The 13941-nt window shown below is 34.5% G+C and overlaps 1 protein-coding gene across 1 annotated transcript; it reads left to right on the forward strand.

Moving 5' to 3' along the window:
* The first annotated feature begins 854 nt into the window (after nt 1-854).
* On the forward strand, nt 855-8143 carry LOC138315093 (mucin-5AC-like). Its single transcript, XM_069255834.1, has 4 exons — nt 855-964; nt 2375-2413; nt 3004-3151; nt 3931-8143. The coding sequence occupies exons 2-4, from the start codon at nt 2397-2399 to the stop codon at nt 4264-4266; spliced, it is 501 nt and encodes a 166-aa protein (XP_069111935.1). The 5' UTR covers nt 855-964; nt 2375-2396; the 3' UTR covers nt 4267-8143.
* The last annotated feature ends 5798 nt before the right edge of the window (nt 8144-13941 follow it).

Genomic DNA, 13941 nt, shown 5'->3' on the forward strand with positions numbered 1-13941 from the left:
TGGTTACAAAAAATATGGCTGCTCCATAATAATGCCTTTTCTTCAGTCATATAATTGCAATCTTCATCATGAAGTACATTGTTTTGTACGTGTATTTGTAGTAGGACTGAACCTACGTCCGCCTCATATACCCAGGTTCTGTTTGGGGTTCCGTACTGACAAAGAAACAACACATTTAATACAGTTAAAGAGTTTATCAACAAATATAATAATGTTCACATGTACAGTGCTCACGCATGGCAGGTCAGCCAGCGGCTTCGCCTGTATAACGTACGCACACACCAAGGACACATTACAGGTAAGTCACAGGACACAGGGACATCACACCACCTCAACGGTCAGCTAGTACATAGCTACTAACGAGAACAAACACACACACGTTCTACACATAGACAGCAGGACAGAAGGAAAGAGAGAAGAATGAGTCTGACCAGCTCGAGGAGCTAAAGAAGTGAAACCGTGCCTTATAGCTAACCGGCCCAATGAGAGTACGGTTTAGGAAGAACCAATAGAAACACAGGATAGAGATGAAAGTGAAAGTAGAATTCATATATAGATGAGGTAACCACGTACACATGCACGACAATACATTATATAATAACTAACATTCTGCAATATCACTTTCTCATACACTCACACTTCACCATGGCCATGGTCAATATACAAATATATCAAAACTTCCACGTATTTACAACGGCAGATACTGTACATGTATATTCTATATTTGGTTACAAAAAATATGGTTGCTCCATAATAATTCCTTTTCTTCAGTCATATTATTGCAATCTTCATGAAGTACATTGTTTTGTACGTCAATTTACAACGGCAGATACTTTACATGTATATGCGCAACTGTATCGGGCCGAACCATCTGGGTGCGACATCACTTTGGGGCGAACCGTCCGATGGCTTTGGGGCAAAGTACAGTTTCTAATTTTAGCAATCGATACTGAAAACGAAGAACGTAAGTATACTTAATCAGAAGCAAGATCATCATCGTCTGTTTATTTCTGTTGATATAAGAGGCGTATTATGCGAAATCTGACCGACTGAAAAATCTAACTTAAGCAATAGTCTAACTAAACAGTTAAATCTGTATAACTTACGTACTCCACCCGGATGTTGTATGTAACCAGTACAACACCGACCCGCTACTTTTATATAGATTCTATGACATAGGTTGTAATATTGTGTCAAATACATGGATATTGAGAGAAATTATAATGTCTCTGAGCCTTCTACAATATTATTGACTTGATTATTTAAAATTGACTTCCTTGTGATATTCGATCAAACTTCCTACATGTATTACATTTTCATTACAAGTACATGTAACGTTATATGTACCTGTGTACTGTAACAAATTATACAAATAACGTTAACGTATGACATAGGACCTACCACACTCTCGGATCGACATGTCCATGTTTTAGTCCGCTAAACCTGCCAATATTATAACGTTTTTTTTTTTGTTTTTTTTGTCGAATATATTAGGAAAAAATAATCCTAATAATATAGGCAGGTTTAGCGGACTAGTTCATGTACACATATACACGTATGACAATATATGTCAATATACATGTACATGTATAATCTCGATTATGTAATGAAATATATATTGTCAGAAGAGTTTAATACCAATTAATGCTTAAGCAATAAACTGTTACCAGATTGGACATACAGTTGATATGAAGCCCATCTGGAAGGAAGATAGATATTCATGGCGCCCGTTAGGACGCCATTCTATTTATCTTCCAGACGGATGGGCTTCATATCAACTGTATGTCCAATCTGGTAACAGTTTATTTATATTTCCATTACAATCATTCAAATTCAAAACTATGCACATATATCCTTTGAATTTCCCGCTTGCGCTATAGTGTTGACGTCACCAAGTTTAATTAATAAACGGAACAGCCACAGTATCAGATTATGGATATAATTCAACACAAAACGTTTCAAAACAAGCGAACAAAAAATTATGCGATGATATTTTTTAATACATGCTATTTTGTCAACACGATAATACTATTAGATTTCATGGAATGCATAATTTTAAAACCACTTTTTAAATTATTTGACCGTTATGTATAGGCGTAAGCATACATGTACACTGCATACATTGTCAGTGCCGCGGCGGAAACGTTAAATATTCATACGCTTGACCAGATTGGAGTTCATAGCGTGATATTGCCCATTTGGTTTAACATAGATCAAACGGGAAACTGAAAGTAGAATGGAAATATGTGTACATGAATTCCCCTGTACATTGTATGTATAGCCACAGGGATCTAAGAATTAGTTAAGTTTATATAATAATCATAATTATCGACCATAGGTATAAGATACATTTATTGTATCCTTTCTATTTTAGGTAAGAGAGTCCCAAAACAACAATGGATTACCTTTATTTGTAAGTGCACTCTTTTAATTTGTAATTTTTAATCTAGCTATATATAGTTTGTATTCATTCTTGACATTCCAGGAGTTACTATCACTATCACTATTATTCACAAATCCCTAGAATACAGTACATGTAAGTTATAGCAAAACTGAAGTCAGTTCAGGCAAAAAGAACAACTGCATCTAAGTATTACATCTTAGTTTTAATTTGCTATGACTTAATTAAGTAATCCTTTGAGACATCAAGGATGTTACATGTATATATGTAAATGGCAGGTCCAGTCAACTCTGTTCTGTTTACTTATAAATGTGCTTATATTTAGCAATTTGGACATTCTGAAAAGGCACTCATTTTGAATAGGAATATGTGATATTGATATAAAATATGAATTATGTATGAACTAATTAATTATGTTAATTTAATCCTGCTCTAGTCTAATGCTACCATGTACATGTACATAAGTTCCTATAGATCTATCTATACATGTACATGTATTTTATATGTATACATTGTATATATATGTCATGCGAAAGTTGCTATAAGATTTACTGCTTAAATTAAATGCAAAAGATAACTACTTATCACCTGTTCCATTTCAGTATTTTGGTGATTCTTATATTCTTGAAAGTGCTTTTCTGGATATTTTACTTTTATGCCCGAGCTCAGCGTTTAAGGGCGAGTAGAACAACCCAGCGTAACTTCATTGTTGTGGAGAGGACAAGACAAACTATTCCTGTTATAACTCATGTAAGTGATGCTCATTTATATAGCTGTGGTATTTATAAAGATAGGATTAATTGGTAATTCACTTTTGATTTTTTTTTTAAATCATATTCTACTGTATGTCCTTGCCTTGTAATGCATTATACATGTACCCATTGCAGAAGCTAGCTATAAGTATATCTTGTGATTAGTAAGATGTTCAAACAACTGGATACAGAATGCAACATCTTTGAATTTTAATTTGATTTTCACTTCATCTCATCTTTCTTTTCTTTTCTCAAAGTCCCAAATACAAGTTTGATGAGAAAGTTCATAAATGCAGTTCTGTACACTTATAATCACAAATAAAAATGCTATCATTGCAAATAAAGCTGGGATGAACTTCCAGTTATTATGTCATCAAGAGGCTGGCCACCATATTGAATTCTATCCCAGGCACTTTTTGGAGGTTATATTGGCATACCGGTATATACCAAGCTTATATAAACGGTAAACTTAGTACACCTATGATTCACATGGTTTGGATTTTTAATTAGGCCAAACAAATAATATGTCTGTTTAGGGTTACATTGGCAAAAAAAATAGGGTCAGTAAGTCGAGAGGATTTAAATTGTTTTTTAATGTCTTTCACTCTAAGGTAATGACCGAAACCGGAGTCTGAGATCGAAATCCCGACTTTTAATTTTGTTTTCGTAGAAAAGTTGGGGAAAAAATGAGGGTCGTGGGTAAAAATAAGCATCATTTATAAATCTGTTGACATTGTGCATGTCTATACCAATGAGTTCATTTTTTTGTTGGAACAGGACCAAGCAAGAATTGTAGATAATGAACATCCACAGGCGTACACAAATCAAGCGGGCCCCCAAAACTTCCCACAGCCCCCATCTTACACTGAGTGTGTGAGCCAGACTCAGAGTGACACCAAACCACCATCATATGACCAGGTGATCCAAGGTCAAATCTCGGTGTATCCTGGAGCACCATATACAGTGTCACCTACTACACAAACAGTTACAGGACAATATCCTGCCACAGCCACGTCGACAACCACACCTGCAGCCACAGCCACGTCGACAGCTGCTCCAGTAAATCAGACAACAGACCCATCACCCAATCCTCTCTATGGCTATAATCAGTAACAATAGCTCTACTCTGTATCAATCATTTATTGTTTCATTGCATTCTTGTTCTCTACTACCATGCTCTAAGATAGATCAGGCTCCTGGATCATGAAACAATCTTAGAATTAATTATAGACTAATACACCAACCAAATATGACGTCACATTTTGTGACATCATTTTTGATTGACCAAGTCTTAAAACTTACTGTACTTTAGGACTGTTTCATGGTCTTGAGGTCTGGGTCACATTGTGTCCAAATTCCTCTACGTGTATATAAGGTACATATTTTATTGCTGTGATATTTAGATCCATATAGAATGTACTGGTATTTTCTTGAAACTTGCTATATATAAACTTGACATCAACAATGTAAAGGGAGATAACTCTTGGATCTATATGCTATTTTTGAAATGGACTATGCTTTAGAGTTGAGTAACCATTTCTATTCATAGCATGATTTATTTTTCTGTCTATCCGTCAAGTTTTTACTAAAAGTCGAAAACATTAGTTTTGCTTGTGTATATTGGAGGAGTTAAAAAACAAACAAAAAACTATCACTGGATAGCTATAAATACAATGTAAATCATGATGCCTATATGTGCCTTATTCGTTAGATATACATTTGTCAAACAATAGGTGCCTTATACAATGTATATTATGCATTTATAGCCCCGATGGTAGTGTGATATGAAGTTTATTTTACCCAAAAGTGTAATATTTCCCGAGGGCTTGCCTGAGGGAAACAAGCCCTTGGGAAATATTACATCTGAGGGTAAATAAACCTTCATATCACACTGTCACTGGGGACGTAGATTGTTTATTACACCGAAAATTCGAGATTCGCTCCTCTGGGTTAATTATTACTTGAATTGATGAGTGAAAAATGTTGTTTTACGCTTCGTCTGTCATTGTTGTACAATCACAAGGGGAGATAACTCTGTGTGAAAGACGGGCGGTCACCATATAGGGGCACATGCCCCAGGGAAATACAATGTTTTTCCCCCCTGAGGGAAATGTGACATTCTATTTCCCCGCCATGTGATGTGTATCAACTTATCACAGACACTGTTATAAACATGAGGTATAATAATATGATTTACTATTATTAATTTAGATTGTATATGGTTTACCTTTTCATCTGATATATCATAGCACAAGAGTTTGAAGTTTTGTCAATAATATAAAACACATATATATATATATACATGTATAAATACCTTTTATAAACTCTAAACATAACGTCAGACTCCAGTGATCAGAGTTTCTTTAATGCTTTTCGTACATAAAGTACTGACAGAGTGAAACAAAGGGGAGTAACTCTGATATGTCAGAATGCTACAGTCTGAGGACTATCCAGACAAAAGTTACTATATCATCATAAACTATTTCTCATTATATTTACGTATGCACTTACCATTAATGTGTAAATTGTTAATGAAGATAATCAGAACATCGTTTGATATTCTATCTGCTATTTTCATTTTTCAATTATTGTTTTTATCTTTAAAGTTATGACTGCATGCAAATTGAGTGAAAGTGGACGCTGTATACATTGGGTCTTATTCCATTTCTGAAGAAATCTGTTTTTCACAAACTGTAAATTTAGCCAATATATTAGTTGTTTTTGATTACCAAACGATCTCATAACAGGTCAAACATATCCTCCAGAAATCCAGTTGTTGTATTAATTGTAGCTGAAAAATCATTCTGTTATTAAATTTTGAGTCAGTGTTTATAAATACAGCTCCAATTTATAGATAGGATATTCAGAAATTAAAATTTGAAATGCTATGTATGATTGTAGTTTCTATCACATTGCCATATAATCTTTTTACTTTCTATGACTTATTTTTTTTTTAAAATATTTTCCATTTTCTACCGTACTTGATCTTGTTTAAACCTCCTTGTGTGACCATGTGTGTACAGCTCCATTGTACTCGGATCTAGAGTAAGTCTGTAACTGTGCCATTTGTAAAAACATTATTTAGATGCCTGTGATTACTGCATACTCTTAACCAATTGTAATGTTCATATTTCAATGAATTATGTATATTCTATATATATAGGGTATATATTGAATATTTAGCAATGTTTGCTGTAGATGTCATAAAGAGTCACCTAGTATGTACCGGCAGTCTAGACCCAGTGATCATCCAAAATACCATGGCAGTTCTGCAACATGTATCACATGCCAATGTAAAAAAATTGAAGTAAAATGTAAAATGTGCTGTTAAATTTCATTACCATTCTGTAAATTGGTACACAAATTTATAAACGAATTGTTTTAACATTTTGTTTCGTTTTGTAAAATTACATTGAGATGAGCAATATTTACATGTTGTGTGCAGTTGATATAATAGAGTGATAACCGGGATACCACCAGTCATGAAAACTGGCATTCCAAATTAGGTAACAGTCTTGTTAGTTGACTAATTAAACAGAGTACAGCGCTCTGGGAAATTCACAAGTCAGGCAGTTCGGACTTATTAATCGGTCCAGAGATACAAGTGTTGGGACTATCTAGGATTCCCTGGTTATACACCAATAAAAGATACAACATGTTTAATTTTGTCTAGAAAAACATTTTTTCTCAACTTACTATTCCGAAAGTTTTTGAAAGATTATTGCTCCTTACTAGGCCTAGTGGTATTACACTGTAATCTACCATCAATAGACCATTGATATACATCATGATGTTAATGTAAGGTAAACATATTTCAGTGTTTTATCTCCAGGATAGATTCAGGTACATCCAATGGCTATTTCAGGTACATCCAATGGCTATTTTTCTTTAATTACATGCTTAAGTCTTTTATTATTTCTTTATAAATATATATATGTTGCAGGACTGCTTTTAACATACAATGTACTATAAAACTTTTGGAGCATGTGGGTTTTTTACATTCACAATTAAGACTAAGACCTGGTCATTGAAATCATAGGAAGGATTTTGATGTACTGAATTCTGTGATAATTTGGTTGTGGGTTAACTTTTACACACTAATGTTTATATGTATAATCCATGTTAAGTTTTATAGTTTATATAACACCATTATGCAACTTTCTCCACATGTATGACATATCTTTGAGCATATCAAGAAACTGACAACTGAATTGAAAAAAAAAAAGAATTTTACTTTAAATTGTGAAGGTTTTTAATTTGCACATGTTGCCATATTTTGACACTGATAGTTAAACAGTTTTTAGTTTTTATTATTTTATTGTTTAATTTAAATTATAGTTGCTCTGACTCTGTCTTTGAAAAATGATAAAAACCCTAACGTCAATATCTTTGATATTTGAATATTTTTTACATAGTTGTAAATATGAAATGAACTTATTGATTGATTTGAGGTCTTCACAAGAATGGAGGTTTTATTGCATGTCATCGTTAACGTATTGACTCCAGATCCAGAGAGGTTTGGAACATGGAGGAGTTCAATACTTATACTACCGTATTCAACCCAATTAGCGCCCAGATCGCTTAAAGAACTGAAGCAAATAAGGAGGCACTTAATGAAAACAAATTATAAATAAGGACTAGCCTTTTATAAATTAAAGTATTATACAAAGTAATAAACCACAAAGCAATTTGCAAAAGAAATCAGAAAGAAAACCAAAAACACAGGTTTTCATATTTTCAGTCTCCATTTAATTTGAAGTAGGTGAAATTGAAGCCTTAAGAAAGTAGGAGGACACTTATAGAGATGGGGGCGCTTATTAGATTAAATACGGTATTTACTGAATTTTTAGTTTATTTCATATTGTTGGTGTCGATAATGTACTTTGTACCTTGATGCTATTTTAATATTATATGTTGCTATTTTATCATTAGTTCCCGGTGCTTGAAGTACCCATATGGTTCCATTGACATAAAGATATATATTTAGAAAGGTGTTAATGCTCATTTGTGTATAAAAATGCAATCTAAATATTATGCAGACATAAAAATATTTGGTCGGATTTTTAGACTAAACCCTAGGATTGGACATATCGTCATCCAATCTTGCAATCCGAGCATTGTAATGGTATTCTAAAATGTCAAAATAACACCTTCAATAGCTCGATATTGATCATTTGAGCAGGTATTATTAATACTTTTGTGTTTATGATTTGGTCAAACGGTTGAATCTAGAGCCTTCAGAAACAATCCTACAGTGTATAGTCATTCTACGATATCCTTTTTCCCAGACCCTAATTCTGTATAAGTCTACGCCAAAGTGATTGTCACTGGATCCAGGCTTGATTTATCTATCAAATAAACTTCATAGTATCTGTAGTGTACTAGTATAATGTAAACGTGAGCTTATAAGCAGAACTCGGATCTGATTCTTCTAAGTTTTTTTTAAGTTAACGGAACTTAAGTCTGGTTCCAATTCCTTATATATAATTATGGGAATGCGAGATACCTGTAAGTTATTATAAATGTACAAGGTATCGCCATTTTTGTTTTCATCGCGATCGTTTTCGAAATGACACGGTGGCCGGATTTCACGATATATCACATGTTCCTGAGCACATGATACTATTATGTTGACTTTTACCAAGTCCTGGGCGTAGTGACCATATTTTAATCGCCTCCAAATACTGTATGTGAAACAGAATTACCACAAGGGGCGATATGACGCTATACATAAAGAACTCGATACTATCACATGACACTAATGTATTACAAGATGATGATATCACAACTGATCGAGTCTGGGAAGTCTTCGTTGGAACCTTAACCAAACTTATAGATGACAAAATGCATGTACCCGTGAACAAGAGAACTCAGGTTAGAAAACACTGGAAACCTCATCTTTACATTGAAGCCAAGCAGTCAATCCGACATAAAAGGCGCAAGTGGGTAAATTTTGTACGTTACTTAAAACAGCAAGCTCTTCTGGAAATACATAAGAAACAAACCAAGAACAGAGATTTCTATAACCAACGTGGATAAAGCTGATGGTACTGATGAAAGTTGCCATGACAATCACCACAAATATGTGTACAACTACAGTTTAGTAAAGCAGTTGCCGTGTCGGCTGATATGGACATCGTATTATTCATCAAACTTTATGGTTTTCAATAGATTAGTGAAGAAAAAATAAAATCTTCGCCCAGTTATGGCACATATAACTTTAAATTAAAGATTTTAGCTTCATCGGAAAAGATTTCAACCCAAGTTAAAAACAATAACTTTTTTTTTGCATTATCACTTTTTTTTCTTTTCCAATTTAGTTGAAACCTGTTTAACTTTAAAATGTCAGCTTTTAAAATGATATAAATGGGAAAAAAATCAAAAAATAATAATGCAAAAAAACTTTTCGAAAAAGTGAAAATGTAAAAGACTTAAGTTGAAATAACATTTTAGTTTAAGGTTAAAAGACTGGTTTAAAACTAGTCATACTTTACATGCCATCTTAGGTGTATTTGAAGATAATTTAGTTGATATAAGGTGTCTATGCATCCGTCCTAACCTTAGATATTACTTTTGAATCGTAGATTGTTGTGTTGTTCGTAAATATTAGTAAACTATGCAAGGAATTTTACGCTTCAGTTTTGCAAGTCTACATAGTGTAATACATATTTCTGTCAACAGTGCTATTATGTTTACAAGTGTTTATAGCATGTAGAAGGAGCGTTTGACCGGATTCGGTTGTACTGTACATAGGCATACACACCGAGTCCTTTCTGACCTTGTCATGAAAATGGCGACTGTAGATTATAGCATGAAAATATGGCAAAATCAGCATGTTTCGGCCAAAAAAGGCTGTTTAACATTTTTTCTCAAAACTAGCCTTCTTTTTTATTTCCAGTACAGTAGTCCTAAAATAATATACCTATTTGAGATGTGAAATGCCTTCCTATATGTTATATATGAAGCATATAACCTATCACGAAGTGATATATACAGGCATACAAAAGTCTTAAACCTAAACTTGTCAGCTTAAGCCAAAAAACACTTTTTAAACTTAATCGGAAAAGGGATAATTAAAATGCAAAAGCCTTTCAACTTACGGTGTAAAAATGATAATGAAAATAAAACAGTTTAACTTATGTTGAAATAATTTAATATCATATGTTACACTCATTTCTATTAGTTACATGTAGAAGTTTGGTGTTATTTTTGCATAGACTGAAATATTTGCATGTGGAGTATGATGACGTCATACTCGAAGAACGTTTTCGCAGGAAATTTTAAAAGTGACGCAGTCATTGCCCAAACTTAATGTGGGATACGATATCAATGCGCATATCTGAGTTTGTGTTATATAAAAGTGAGTAAAAGCAAGGGAATCAGTGCCTAATTTGTATCTCATTAAGTTATTTGAATTAAATTGTAAGCATAATTTCCAATAAAATTAGGATTTATGAAGTCATAGATAAAAAAACGGACGTACATTATTTTAGGGTCTATGAAGAATGTCCTTCCGTTTTTTGTCTATGACTTCATAAACTCAAAAGTATTGAGGCTGGTACTTAAATATTTTCTTTGGCTGAACTCAAAAAACTTTTTAATTTAAGTTGAAAAAGTGATAATGCAATAAAACGTTTTGAACTTTGTTAAACAAATCTTAGAAATGATGCTAGCTTAAGTTAAACGTTTTTATTGATAACTTAATGAACCCACCATTTATATGATATTTAAAGATGCTCCAACGCTGATAAATGCTACTTTTCTCTATCAAAAACAGGAACAGGCGATGTTTTTTCCTTCAGTTACAAAAGTTACTACTTTACACTATAACTACCACTATTGAAAAGTTTAAGCTTCTCATTTTCCTTCAAGATAAAAATATTAAAAATAATTTATTTCGTCCCGAAAAAAAATCGCCGACACAATGATCTATATGGAATGAAGTACTGATTTCGCATGCATTGAAATCAAAATAAATTTTCTTATATTATTTTCTGTGCTAATTAGACATCTATATACACGATTAAACCCTAATTATTGTTCAAATAATGAATATCTTTTATGATTTGTATGCGGTGGAGCATCTTTAAGTATAAAAAGTTTGATTTATCGTTGGCTGTCATTATTTATACATAAAACCAGATATTTAGATAGTATCGTTGATAAAACTTTACTGTATCAAATCAATAAGGATTCGCAATATTAATTTCGACCTTTTTAAATTGGCAAATCCGTTCCGGCGATCATTAATGCTGCCGATGCAGCCTGATGAGGTTGACAACCCTAAGGAAGATGAATTATGTATAATTTATAGTGGTGTCACCATTCTACATCCTAGCTCATAAAAAAAGAAAACAATCAAATATCGTTTACTTCGACTTGCATGATATTTAGATCCGAAAAGAAAAGTTTTCAAGAGTTGTCTTTCTTACTGCACACTCTAGATCTGTACGAGTTCATCAGCCTGTACACGATAAAAGGCTCACAGGTCGGCAAAAACACTCGACCATCCATGGCCGTTTCAGGAAACGATCAGACACGTTTAATTAATTTGTATCGCAATAATAAAATAAACAAAATGTGTATAAATATGGACATCTGATAGAGTAATAACCATGAGAGACAGATGTCATGAGGAAATATGTCTTCACGATCGAACTAAGGGTATTGTCATATAATTTACTTGGAATAGACATTGCCTCATGATCAGTATTTAATTTAGTGTTGCATGATGCTGAGTGCCGCAATAATTTATCTTCCAATACGGGTGATTCACATATACAACGAAGTACATGTAATTAGTGCTTTGTCGTATTTTTGTAAACTAATTTGGCAAGGATTGTCTCCCTAGACTTTGCCTGTTGAAATTAGCCTGATTTAAAGACACGTACAAATGGCCGAATACCTATGTGTAGTTGTGAAGAGTACATAACAGATGGTTGGAGTCCTGAGATACTTGGGTATAATAAACTTGGTTCCACCTGTACTGCTTTAGTAGAAATTTTGTTGTGGAACACCTGTGCCGATTATTGTCCTTACAGATTGGCATCACAAGACACCAATAGAATCAAACTTTTAGTGCAGATATCTTGACAGTTGAACAGGTTTTAATTGCATCGAGAATTTCCATCACACTTGAGGCTCTCATTGTTTGCAACACGAGCACGGCTCTTAATGAGTATATGTACTTGACCTGGTTCAAAGACCCAGCGAAACAGTCGATAATGTTTTGAATGCAATTCTTACGTAATGAGTTCAACCTATCATCCACAAGCATTACTCAAACAACGTTAGGGGTACAGCACTACGTTGTGAGCAAATCAATGTACGATAAAAAATGGGCTGAACAGTTGACTCATGTTATGGGAGTACCTCACGGATATATATATATAAATATATGAAATGTTCAGGGCGAAAGTAGTATGCCACCAGCAGGGCTCGAACTCGCGAGCCCGGGACTTACCATCCTCGATACTCCAGGGGTTCCGATCACTTACGATCTCTACACCCCTGGACTATCTCATAGTGAAATTGAAGGCAGCTCAGCTGAAAATATTTGACCAATCACAGACCAGCAAAGATTTCCTTTGAAGACTATAGAGAGAGCGACGCCCAACTTCAAAGCCACATCGTCAACCACAGTGTACCGTTATACGGTTCTTTTGATGTACATCAAAGGACTAAATTACCTGTTCTGTTCTGTTGCCTCCAGTTTTACGATGAGATAGTCCAGGGGTGTAGAGATCGTAAGTGATCGGAACCCCTGGAGTATCGAGGATGGGGACTTACCGGTCTGTCGCTCTACCGACTGAGCTAAAGGGAAATTCCCCCAAGCGCGAAGCTAGAAGGCGGCCGTATCACTATGTACAATTAAAACCTGCAACATGATTTTTATGTAACATCTTTCGTGCTGTCATGACGTAAGCACGGTGGCTGGAAAAGGACATGGAAAATAACAAGAGGCCCAAAGGGCCTTAACGGTCATCTGACTACCTTGGCAATAGTAAAATAATTGTCATATTGTGTCACTTTGTCAGGACCATGCAGGATCATTTTCAATTTCTTTCAACAAATTTCATTTCAAACAAGAGGCCAAAGGGCCTTAACATGTAGGAAATTAATTAGATATAGTGTCATGGTAGCCATCTTCGATTTGGGATCAACCAGAGATGTAACAACACTTTGTCGGGACCATGTCAGGATCATTTCATGCAAGTTTCAGCCAAATCGCACCGGTAGAACTTGAGAAGAAGTTCAAAATGTGTTTTAAAGATGGCGGCTCTTGCGGCCATCTTGGAATTCGGATCAATCCGAAAAATAACAACACTTTGTCTGGACCATGTCAGGATCATTTCATGCAAGTTTCAGCCTAATCGCACCGGTAGAACTTGAGAAGAAGTTCAAAATGTGTTTTCAAGATGGTGGCTTTGGCAGCCATCTTGGATTACGCATCGACCCGAAAAATAACAACACTTTGTCGGGACCATGTCAGGATCATTTCATGCAAGTTTCAGCCACATCGCACCGGCAGAACTTGAGAAAAAGTTCAAAATGTATTTTCAAGATGGCGGCTGTGGCGGCCATCTTGGATTTCGGATCGACCCGAAAAATAACAACACTTTGTCAGGTCCATGTCAGGATCATTTCATGCAAGTTTCATCCAAATTGCACCGATAGAACTTGAGAAGAAGTTCAAAATGTGTTTTCAAGATGGCGGCTTTGGCGGCCATCTTGGATTTCAGATCAACCCGAAAAAAAACAACACTTGGTCAGGACCATGTCAGGATC

Source organism: Argopecten irradians, chromosome 2 (genome assembly GCF_041381155.1).
Source record: "Argopecten irradians isolate NY chromosome 2, Ai_NY, whole genome shotgun sequence".
Classification (NCBI taxonomy): domain Eukaryota; kingdom Metazoa; phylum Mollusca; class Bivalvia; order Pectinida; family Pectinidae; genus Argopecten; species Argopecten irradians.